At 45.0% G+C, this 12464-nt stretch overlaps 1 protein-coding gene across 1 annotated transcript in view; it reads right to left on the bottom strand.

The window, feature by feature from the left end:
• Positions 1–12464, bottom strand: part of PNPLA7 (patatin like domain 7, lysophospholipase) — a 733226-nt gene that overhangs the window by 277843 nt on the left and 442919 nt on the right. Inside the window, exon 21 of the mRNA XM_082263919.1 lies at positions 10194–10269. Coding sequence (XP_082120045.1) covers positions 10194–10269 — 76 coding nt within the window. The remainder of the gene's footprint in view (positions 1–10193; positions 10270–12464) is intronic.

Raw genomic sequence — 12464 nt, 5'->3', positions numbered from 1 at the left:
ATCTAAGTCTTTTATACAGACGGTCCTTGCTCAAGATTTTAGATCACAGGTCTTTATCAATCAATGCCTATAAAGTCCCATATTTTTGGTGAGGTACGGCCCCAACATCAACCCAGGCCTTCGACTTGACCGTGTGTCGGACCTGCCCCCAATCAATCTATATTTTCTCAATTATGTCTAGGGATGTGGCAGTGATTGTTGGATAATGTGAACCAGCACATCCTCACTTTTTCATAACTGGGTACTAATATTTATAGATAAAGTTGATCCAGGGAATATCCGATTGTCTCTCAGGGAGACAACTATGTACCTGCGCTGCTTGTGCTAAAAACACCTAATAAATATGTGTCAATAATAAAGTGCTAGTGCAAAGCTGTGCTGAGTGCAACCATAAAACCTGTGCATACAGATCAAATAAATATCAACCATGAATATCAATTATGAATAATAAAACATTCCATGTGAAAAAGAATGCAAAAATTATCATATGCATCAGAAAAAATTATGTATATAAAAATAAGTATATATAAAAAAATCCATAAATTTCTATAATCTTCAACCAATATTCTTAAAGTGAAAAGTCTCTGTGCTCATTCAAGTGCTTTGTGCTCGATAAATAAGAAAGTGCCAGTGCTCAGTCCAGGTGAGATAGTGCTCACCTCTCGGTTCCCCACTCACCAGAAGCTGGATATAAAAACGCCTTAACAATGGTCTTATGAAGTAGACCCCTCAATAGATCATCAGCAGGAGCAGGGTGCTGAACCAATGCCTCTCACTCTATATCCAGGCAATACTCTCCCAGTTCATGAAAAGAAAAGGGCCATCATCGTGCAGTATGTTTAAACCGTTTATTAGCACGCAAAATAAAAATACACTTACACTGTGCAGGGAAATAAACAGCCTTGTGCAAACCCGCGGGACGCCAAGCAAATGGCCGTGCGTTCCACCCGCGTAACCGGAAGTGGTTGCAGCCGGAAGTGACGTATTGCGTATTCGGACGGCTTGACGCGTTCCGCTCCGCCAATCAGAGCGTTATCAAAAGCGAGGGCGTCACGAATACGTAGTACTATATATACTGATAACAATAATGCAAGATTGTAAACACCTGAAGCGGACCGGAAGTGGATCGCCTCCATCTTAGGCCTCCTTTTACAATGCAATTGCCTATTAATCTCCATTTTGGTCTACCCGGAACTACTATTATTCCCCGTAGGATATAGGAATATGTGAAAAATACCACATATCACCACCATAGTGATATTGCATTAAGCAGACCTAAATCCTTATCAATACCTCGGCCGTATTTGCGATATTAATCGATCAAATTCCGGTTCCTCTTATTAATTAACCCTACATATATAAATACACACATAAAAACATAACAAAAATTTAAAAATTAAAGAAATTATATATAATAAATTACAACATTCTGCACCTTGATAAATACTAATAAACCATATGCCCTATTGGCTCTATACATTTTTATAACCTTATAACAGGGGCTCTTATTCCTATACATATAACCGAGAACCCCCATTACTTACAAATTCTCCTTACATTATATGTAACATGTTATTGCTAGAACCTATAATTAATCAATCCAATGATACATCAATTACTAAAAATTCTAATCCAATAGTGTTACAGTTCAAATTTAAAATATTAAAATTACAGATGATATACAAATTAAAATTAAAAATCATTTATAAAGCAATTTATATCTAAGTCTACATTTAAACCTGCAGGGACCATACTCTTAATCGGTTGTATCCACCAAGTTTCATTTTGGGATACAGCCCTCTTCATATGCGTGCCCCTCCAGTGGGGGCTGATTCTATCTAGACTATTCCACAACAAAGACCCTTCTAAGCTAATTTTTTGTGGAATAGATAGAATCAGCCCCCACTGGAGGGGCACGCATATGAAGAGGGCTGTATCCCAAAATGAAACTTGGTGGATACAACAGATTAAGAGTATGGTCCCTGCAGGTTTAAATGTAGACTTAGATATAAATTGCTTTATAAATGATTTTTAATTTTAATTTGTATATCATCTGTAATTTTAATATTTTAAATTTTTTTTGTGTAAATGATTTTTATTGAAAATTAAATGCATACATTGCAAATGAACAACCGTACAAATACAGTAACATATTGACATGGTACAGGCTTAACGAAACATAACAGTACAAGCCGAACAGTGCCTGTCCCATGGGTTGGGGAGGAGGAGGGGTAGAGGAGGGAGGGAAAGGTACAGGTTAGGTGAGGTAAGTGGAGTAAGGATGCAGTAAAGAACAATAATGTCAGTACATTAGAACTGGTCTACAATGTTGTTGCCCAGAAGTTCCACTGTGAGTTGAAGGATTGCAACTTCAATTGGTTGATGGCGATAGCCTTTTCAAATTGATAGTTCGTTTTTAATAATGAAACCACCTCTGACAGGTTCGGGGCATCGGGTGTTCTCCATTTACGTAGGACTACCGTCCTGGCCGCCAGAAGAACATGGGTCACCCAAGGTCTATACATGACAGGGATTTTATCTATACCTAGATGTAATAAGGCCATAGCTGGGGACGGTGAGGTCAGGCAGCCCGTGTGAGAAGATATGTAAGAGAACACTTGGTTCCAAAAACTGCGTAGGGAGGGGCACGACCATAGTATGTGAAGCAGAGTGCCCACCTGGGAGCACTCCCTCCAGCATAGTTGGGAATATTTTGGGGAGAAGCCTGCCAGTCGAAAGGGGCTGTAGTACCACCGATTCGTTATCTTGAGAGCCGTTTCCCAATGGGTGGCACAGTGTGAATATTTGTGAATCGCCTGGAGAGCTGCCTTCCACTCAATAATAGAGAAAGTCGCATTCAGGTCCCTGTCCCATCTGAACATGTGTGTGGTCTTGTGAAACGTCACATTGTCCAGCAATATATTGTAGTAGGTTGACAGTCTAGGGGAATGTCCCGACGTGTCTGTGAGTGCGTCCCATAATTTCCCGTCCACGGTTATTTTGCATAATGGGTGAGATAGTAGGAAGTGCGTTACCCTGAGCACTTGGTAAAAGGAGTTGTGTGGGAGTGCATACTTGCGAATGAGGTCGGGAGTTGAGAGCAAAGTGCCGTTATCATAGAAGGAGTTAAGTGACCTAAGGCCCCAACTAGTCAGTAAGCGTGTGGGGAGATCAGGTATATGCAATCGGAGAATAGAAATCGGTAATAAGGTTTCGGACAGAATGTCTCTTTCATTGAGCGGGACTGGAGAGCGACGCCACACCCTCAGCGAGGCTTGCATAGTAGGAGGCAGTAAGCGTAGGTCCCAAGCCTTCCATTTATCACTCAAAAGCAGCGCTTTGAGGTCCGAAATGGGTGCAATGTCTCTCTCCAGGTCCACCCAAATCGGGTGTTCGGCAGAGTTTAGCCAATGTCGCAGCTGAGCCAAGACAGTGGCCCAATAGTACGTCGGTATGTCTGGGATCGATGCCCCCCCAAATTGTTTCTTCCGAACTAGAGTCGCGAAAGCACAGCGTGGGTGCTTGCCCTCCCACACGTAGGTCGTCAAAGTCCTAGATAGTTTGAGGAGGTGCGTCATAGGGAAATGGATAGGGAGAGCTCTGAACAAATACAGCAGTTGTGGCAAGATAAACATTTTATACGCCGCCACCCTGCCGCTCCATGAGAACCACAGGGGGCGCATGCGAGATATGTCGGCATTGATCTTTGCCTGTATTCTGGACATATTTGTTGAGAGCAATTTGGCAGGGTTTGCTGGGAGATCTATACCCAAGTAGTGTATTTTATCCGAGGACCATGGAATGGGAATATTACTCGCGAGGGATATCTGGGAGGCGGAGGGGACCCCCATGTTGAGGACCGTGGACTTGGATGCATTTAATTTGTAGTACGATACCTTACTATATGCCTGAAGTGTATCGTAAGCTGCTGGGAGGGACGTGTGCGGTTGGGTAAGCATTAAGATAATATCGTCCGCAAAAAGGTTTATCTTATGATGATAGGAAGGGAGGGAGAAGCCCATTACACTGGGGTTGGATCGAATGGTCTCCGCCAGGGGCTCAATGACTAAGTTAAAAATCGATGGAGAGAGAGGACATCCCTGACGGGTACCATTCGATATATGGAACTGTTTGGACAGAGTGCCAGCAGTGTATACCTGAGCCGTTGGGGAAGAATACAGCGCTGTAATAGCTGACAGTATTGGGCCCCGAAAGCCAAATTTCAACAACGTGGCTCGCATGTACCCCCAGTGGACCCTATCAAATGCCTTTTCGGCGTCCAAAGTGAGTAGCACTGACGGGGTCTTGGATGTATGAGCTAGATGCATGATTCCTAGGACCCTTCTAGTCGCGTCCGACGTCTGTCTACCAGCCGTGAATCCCATCTGGTCTTTATGTATAAGGGACGGCAATATAGCTTGCAAGCGTTTGGCGAGTATACGGGCGTATATTTTGGCATCGGAATTAAGCAAGGAGATGGGGCGAAAGTTAGCAGGGGTGTTAGGTTCTTTCCCTGGTTTGGGTAGCGTGACAATGTGGGCCCCTAGTATGTCAGGTGGGAGTGAAGACACCTCCATGGCCTTGTTAAACACTGCAACTAAAGTGGGGCTCGTGAGGTGGGACGTGAGCTGGAAGAATTCATTTGAGAATCCATCCGGCCCTGGTGATTTACCCTTGGGCAAGGAGGAGATGCTGGTTTGGACCTCAGACAGTAGAATCGGTGAATTCAACGATTCCAGTTGGTCAGTAGTGAGAGATGGCAGGGACACGGCCGCGAGGAATTGGTCAATATCCGCAGCTGTCGGTTGGTGTTCGCTAGGGTCGTTCTGTAAGTTATACAGCGCGCCGTAAAAGTTGGCAAATTCGTCGGCTATGGCCTGCGGGTGTGTGATTTTCGATTTGGTCGAGGGTTGCAGCAGATGTGCAATCCTTGACTTAGCCTGTTTGTGTTTAACCTGATTGGCCATATATTTCCCCGCTTTGTTAGCTTGAAAATAATGTTGTTTAAGGTATTGGAGATGTTTGTCTGACTGTTCTAGGAGTAGGAGTCTAAGGTCCTGTCTCAGCTTAATCAAAGCCATCGAGTCCGCATCGTTCGGTCGTGCTTTGTTGGTCATTTCCAGATTGTGAATGTCAGTCGTTAGGGATGATACCTTGTCCCTCCTCTGCCTCCGAAGCCGCGACTGCTGCTGGATGCACACCCCTCTAATGAAGGCCTTGAGTGCACCCCACAGCACCCACGGGTCGGAGACAGAGGGTTCGTTAATGGCAAGGAACTCATGTATCTCCTTGTTGAGTCTATTACGACACCCGTCGTCCTGCAAGACCCGGGAGTCACATCTCCAGATACGTGTCGGGGAGAATTTGGCGGATTCCTCTATGGTCAATTCCACCACCGCATGGTCGGACCAGGTGATGTCAGCGATCCCAGAGGAAGTCGCCCTATTCAGCAAAAATAAGTCTACACAGAACAAATCTATCCTGGAATAGGAATTGTGTCTAGGAGAGAAAAAGGAATAGTCCCTTTCCGCTGCATGTTGACATCGCCAAACATCGTACAGCTTCTCTTTATGAAGAAGGGGCCCCAAGGACTGCCGTCGATCCCGGGGGGACGCCGAGGTGTCCAACCCAGGGTCGACGACAGCGTTGAAGTCCCCACACAACAATAAATGACCATATTTAACATCATATACTTGCGGGAGAACTCTCTTCAGGAACCGAAGTTGGTGCGAGTTTGGTGCGTAGAGTACACACAGAGTCATTGGCATGCCATTTATATCACAGGTGGTGATGATGAACCTGCCGTCAGGATCCAGTACAGTCTTGTGGAGTGTGACCGCCAAAGTGTCTCTAAACGCCAGCATCACACCCCGCTTCTTGTCGTTACAGGAGGCAAACAGGATCAGTGGAAAGTTCTTGTGGGTACAGCGAGGTTGATTGTCAACCTGAAAGTGTGTTTCCTGTACAGCTAATATATCAGCTTTCCGTGAGGTAGCCTCTTTCCACAGAGAGCGTCTTTTTGCGGGGTGATTGAGACCGTTCGCGTTGATGGATATCACCTTAATGGTCATGGGTAGACATAGGGATCCTTAGAGCTGACCTTTGGGCGTACAAAACAGAACAAAAATGCATCAGTTGCGAATCATCCTTACTGTCCAGGGAGGAGGTAGCAGGGGAAGGAGGAATAGGTATGAGGGCAAAAGAAAACAAAAAGCATAAGAAATGGACTGTCTCGGCAGTCCGAGAGCGGAACCAACCGCTAGAGAAATAACAGGAGGCCAGATAGAGGTGCTATCCGTGGCCTAGGACAAAAAACGTGGGTCCTCAGTGTGTGTTGGGGCTGGAATGCACTGACGGAGACCTGGAGGATCTCTTGCGCGATGCTACTTGCCATTCAGCTTCCAATGGGCGTAAAGGTGGAGAGAAGGGTGGCAAAGCCTGATCCGCCGGCAGTATGTTCCATCTACGGAGCGCTGAAATCCCTTCTTCCAGGGATCTAATAGCCACAGATGAACCTTCATGGGTGACCAGAAGGGTCGCAGGGTATCGCCACTTGTGTTGTACCTGGTGGTTGCGCAGAGCCTTAGTGATCGTGGATAGGTTGCGCCTAGCCTGCAGTGTGTGCTTGGACAGGTCCGGCAAGAGTTGTACAGCGCTATATGGATCCGGTAGCCGATTGTTCTGTCTGGAGGCAAGCATGATGCGATCTTTAGCATGGAAAAAATGCACCCTCATGAGAACATCCCTGGGAACATCATGCGTTAGAAAGGAGGGTTTGGGTAGACGGTGAATCCTGTCTATTAAAAGTTCTGAGTCCGGGATAGTGGGGTTTTAAACAGCTCCGTCGCATATTGCAGAAGTTGTGTGGGGGGTACCGATTCTGGAACACCTCTCAGCTTTATATTGTTGCGCCGACTCCGATCTTCCAGATCGGCGACCTTATTTTTCAGCCATGCGATTTCCTCGGATTGAGAGTTCGTCCTGTCTATAACCATATTGATGGATTCAGCATGGGTATTAACAGTTCTTTCCACTAAATCTATCCTGGAGCCCAGAGAGGAGATTTCTTTAGTTATCTGCCTGGTTTGCTGCTGCATGTCAGCCTGCATAGATGCTCGCAGGGAGTACAGCATGTTCTTCATTGAGGATTCTGAGATAGGGTTCCCCCCCGAAGGGCAGGCTGCAAAGGAGTCTCCAGGAGTGGGGCTGAAGGCCGCTGAGGCCTGATTGTTAAAAGTAAGTTCCATACCTGAATCGTGCAGCGCTGGAGGAGGAGAGTCCCTGCGCTGTCTGTGCTTTGCTGGGCTCCGGGATGACGGAGAAGGTGGCGAAGGTGAACCCGAAGATTGTCCGCTATCCGGGTTTGCAATCATGCGGCGCTGAGGTGGGGTAGTCTGGAGCTGTGGAAGCTTGGGGATCTGCGTCGGGCTCGGCTTCCCGCGCTGCCCTCCGCTCGTGGTCCCGCCGCCATTTTGGCGGAGCCCGGAGGCTTGGGAGATGAGATATCCCGTCATTTTACCGGACTGTCCGGTATCCTTCTTGCGCCTAGCCATGGCGGATGGTTCCCCGCAGGTCACGGATCGTGTCCGGGGTGTGTAGGAGCTTTGTGGGTCCTAGTAGCGGCGTTTGTCCTGGGTGGCCGTGCGGAGCTGACTCAACAAGCAGCCCTCTTCCGCGCTGGCAGCCACGCCCCCCCAATATTTTAAATTTGAACTGTAACACTATTGGATTAGAATTTTTAGTAATTGATGTATCATTGGATTGATTAATTATAGGTTCTAGCAATAACATGTTACATATAATGTAAGGAGAATTTGTAAGTAATAGGGGTTCTCGGTTATATGTATAGGAATAAGAGCCCCTGTTATAAGGTTATAAAAATGGATAGAGCCAATAGGGCATATGGTTTATTAGTATTTATCAAGGTGCAGAATGTTGTAATTTATTATATATAATTTTTTTAATTTTTAAATTTTTGTTATGTTTTTATGTGTGTATTTATATATGTAGGGTTAATTAATAAGAGGAACCGGAATTTGATCGATTAATATCGCAAATATGGCCGAGGTATTGATAAGGATTTAGGTCTGCTTAATGCAATATCACTATGGTGGTGATATGTGGTATTTTTCACATATTCCTATATCCTACGGGGAATAATAGTAGTTCCGGGTGGACCAAAATGGAGATTAATAGGCAATTGCATTGTAAAAGGAGGCCTAAGATGGAGGCGATCCACTTCCGGTCCGCTTCAGGTGTTTACAATTTTGCATTATTGTTATCAGTATATATAGTACTACGTATTCGTGACGCCCTCGCTTTTGATAACGCTCTGATTGGCGGAGCGGAACGCGTCAAGCCGTCCGAATACGCAATACGTCACTTCCGGCTGCAACCACTTCCGGTTACGCGGGTGGAACGCACGGCCATTTGCTTGGCGTCCCGCGGGTTTGCACAAGGCTGTTTATTTCCCTGCACAGTGTAAGTGTATTTTTATTTTGCGTGCTAATAAACGGTTTAAACATACTGCACGATGATGGCCCTTTTCTTTTCATGAACTGGGAGAGTATTGCCTGGATATAGAGTGAGAGGCATTGGTTCAGCACCCTGCTCCTGCTGATGATCTATTGAGGGGTCTACTTCATAAGACCATTGTTAAGGCGTTTTTATATCCAGCTTCTGGTGAGTGGGGAACCGAGAGGTGAGCACTATCTCACCTGGACTGAGCACTGGCACTTTCTTATTTATCGAGCACAAAGCACTTGAATGAGCACAGAGACTTTTCACTTTAAGAATATTGGTTGAAGATTATAGAAATTTATGGATTTTTTTATATATACTTATTTTTATATACATAATTTTTTCTGATGCATATGATAATTTTTGCATTCTTTTTCACATGGAATGTTTTATTATTCATAATTGATATTCATGGTTGATATTTATTTGATCTGTATGCACAGATTTTATGGTTGCACTCAGCACAGCTTTGCACTAGCACTTTATTATTGACACATATTTATTAGGTGTTTTTAGCACAAGCAGCGCAGGTACATAGTTGTCTCATTTTTTGAAAGGTAATACCTTTTATACCTGCAGCAGCTTATTTTGGTTTTTATTTTATTTATTTATTGGCACCTAGTGATCCTAAGCGCAAACCCCTCACATTTGAATGTCTCTCAGGGGGTCAGGAAGGAATTTTTTTCCCCTGCTGTAGCAAATTGGATCATGCTTTGCTGGGGTTTTTCGCCTTCCTCTGGATCAACTGTGGGTAAAGGATTGTGTATATGGGATTGTATGGTTGTGTTTTCTTTACTGTTTTATGTTTTTATTGGTTGAGCCAGATGGACTTGTGTCTTTTTTAACCGCTTGCCGACCGCTGCACGACTATTTACTGCGGCGGTCAGCCCCGTACAGGCAAAGTGACGTAGGACTACGTCGCTAGCATGTGAGCCTCTAGGGGGCGAGCGCGCACTGACACACTGGATTGTTGAATAGTGGGTACAGCTCTTAGCTCTAAATCAAAGCAGAAAGTCAAGCACTTTTAGGATGATGGTGCACCAAAACAACGGGTGGCTTTAAAAAGGAAGGTAGGTATTGCACTTCAGCACTACTGACAGGCTATGCTGTTAACTAGGGATGGGCTCAGGCTTGTTTGGAACCTAGTCCCAACCCAACTGAAGAATTGCATCAGAAAGCAGTCAATGCACACCACCAATCATGAGCAGCCTAGTCAGGGCGGGTGTATGTCTAGCTGCGGCCCAGGAAATGCCTCACTGCCTGTGATTGGCAGTGTGCAGTGAGGGCTTCCTGACTGGGCTCAACAGGTGCGCTGGGAAGATTCAAACACGGCTATTTGTTCACTATTTTTGTTAGCGCAGTATTTTTTACCACAATTAAGATTCAAAACACACCTGAGCCCATCCCTAGAGTCAACTATGACATGTGCTCTTTAGGACATTAAAGGAAAAGACCCTACAAGCATATCAAGATGCAGCTGACACTAGCATGAGGAAACAGAAGATTCTAGACCTCCACAAAGTTAGCTCTGTCCTGTTTGTCACCCTGTATGTTCGGCAGTTTATGATGTTCATGAATGCGGATAACGAGGAAATGATTCTAATTCAGCCGGCATACAGCCAAATTCCTAAACAATTAACAAACTGCGAGCCTGTTCAGGCTCAATTTCTCACCTGTAAGGGGCCCATTGACCTGCTGCAGGCTGCCAAGAATCTTCTCTCCGAGCAGATGAATGAGCCGGGTTACCACCTGGATGGGGAAAAAGCTGTGATTTAATTTCTGGAAGAACTATGCCAATCCACCATATGCTCATCAATCAAGGCACTAATAGCATGGAATCTTTGTGCAAAGCAGCGAGTATTGATTTTCCATGCATTTGGATAATTGGGTTTCTTCTGAATTATCTTTTACAGTACGCTCCTAGAAAGGGTCATGTACAGTAAAATAATATTAACCCTTAATATTAACGCATACTGTTAGACAGGTCAATTTGGTTGGTCGCTGGCTGGTTGGTAAGTTGTGACTGGAAACCTCTTAGTTTTTTTGACCTTTACAAATACAAGGCTGCATTCAGTCAAAAGGGGACAAAGAAAGGCAAAGTGTAGCTAGTTTGATCTGTGGTGCAGCTAGGTGGCTGTAATGGAAAAAAGTCTGGATTTTTTTTCCCCCTGTGCAACGCTGGGACTTGTAGGACCCTTAAGATGGCCAAACACATTTTAATGTGATTATACAATCACTTTTACATTTACAATCAAATATGTAGTTCAAGAGCTTGCCTGATAGGGCATAACATGACTGAATTGTCAGAAAGAGAAAAGAGAAAGAAAAACTATGGAAAGGAAAAAGAGTATAAAAGGAAAGTTAAAGTATATCTAAAGGGTATAAAAGGAAAGTTAAAGTACTGTATATCCAAAAGCCAAAATATTTTTTAACCCCATTTTAGATGCATGGTGCAAATCCCCTATTACAGTGCCTTGCCAAAGTATTCACCCCTTGACTTTTTACCTATTTTGTTACATTACAGCCTTAAGTTCAATGTTTTGTTAATCTGAATTTTATGTGATAGATCAGAACACAATAGTCTAAGTTGGTGAAGTAAAATGAGAAAAATATATATTTAAAACTATTTTTTAGAAATCAAAAACAGAAAATTGGCATGTGCGTATGTATTCACCCCCTTTGTTATGAAGCCCATAAAAAGCTCTGGTGCAACCAATTACCTTCAGAAGTCACATAATTAGTGAAATGATCTCCACCTGTGTGCAACATGACCTGTCATTACATATAGGGCTCTTTCACACGGGCAATCCGATCAGATCCGCCTGTCAGTTTTTTAGGCGGATCTGATCGGATCCTCCATGCAGCTCTATGGGGCAGCGGATTGTCAGCGGAGACACCTCCGCTGACACCCGCTGCCATCCGTATCCGATCCTGTCCGTGAAATCTGGACGGATGGAAACCCTATTTTTCCATCCGTTCAGGGATCGAATCGGATGAGAGCGGACAGGCGGTCCGCTCTCATCCGATCCCCCATAGAGAGCAGCGGGAGCTGTGACACTTCCCTCTCCGCACTGCAAGCGGAGACGGAGCTGTCATCCGCCGGCTCAGCGGGGATCGGCGGATCAATCCCCGCTGAGCAGCACGGATCCGCCTACGGAGGCAGACCGTGTGAAAGAGCCCATACACACCTTTTTTGAAAGGCCCCAGATGCTGCAACACCTAAGCAAGAGGCACCACTAACCAAACACTGCCATGAAGACCAAGGAACTCTCCAAACAAGTAAGGGACAGTGTTGTTGAGAAGTACAAGTCAGGGTTAGGTTATAAAAAATATCCAAATCTTTGATGATCCCCAGGAGCACCATCAAATCTATCATCAACCAAATGGAAAGAACATGGTACAACAGCAAACCCGCCAAGAGACGGCCGCCCACCAAACCTCACGGACCGGGCAAAAAGGGCATTAATCAGAAAGGCAGCACAGAGAACGAAGGTAACCCTGGAGGAGCTGCAGAGTTCCACAGCAGAGACTGGAGTATATGTACATAGAACGACAATAAGCCGCACGCTATATAGAGATAGGCTTTATGGAAGAGTGGCCAGAAGAAAACCATTACTTCCAGCACAAAACAAAACGGCACCTTTTGAGTTTGCGAAAAGGCATGTGGGAGACTCCCAAAATGTATGGAGGAAGGTGCGCTGGTTTGATGAGACTAAAATTTTACTTTTCGGCCATCAAAGAAAATGCTATGTCTGGCACAAACCCAACATATCACATCACCCAAAGAACACCATCCCCACAGTGAAACATAGTGGTGGCAGCATCATGCTGTGGGTATGTTTTTCAGAAGCCAGGACTGGGAAACTGGTCAGAGTTTAGGAGAAAGATGGATGGTGCTAAATACAGGGATATTCTACAGCAAAACCTGTACCACTCTGTGTGTG

This window comes from Pelophylax lessonae (genome assembly GCF_965119305.1).
Source record: "Pelophylax lessonae genome assembly, chromosome: 7".
Lineage (NCBI taxonomy): Eukaryota > Metazoa > Chordata > Amphibia > Anura > Ranidae > Pelophylax > Pelophylax lessonae.
This window is presented reverse-complemented; position numbering and strand designations above follow the sequence as displayed.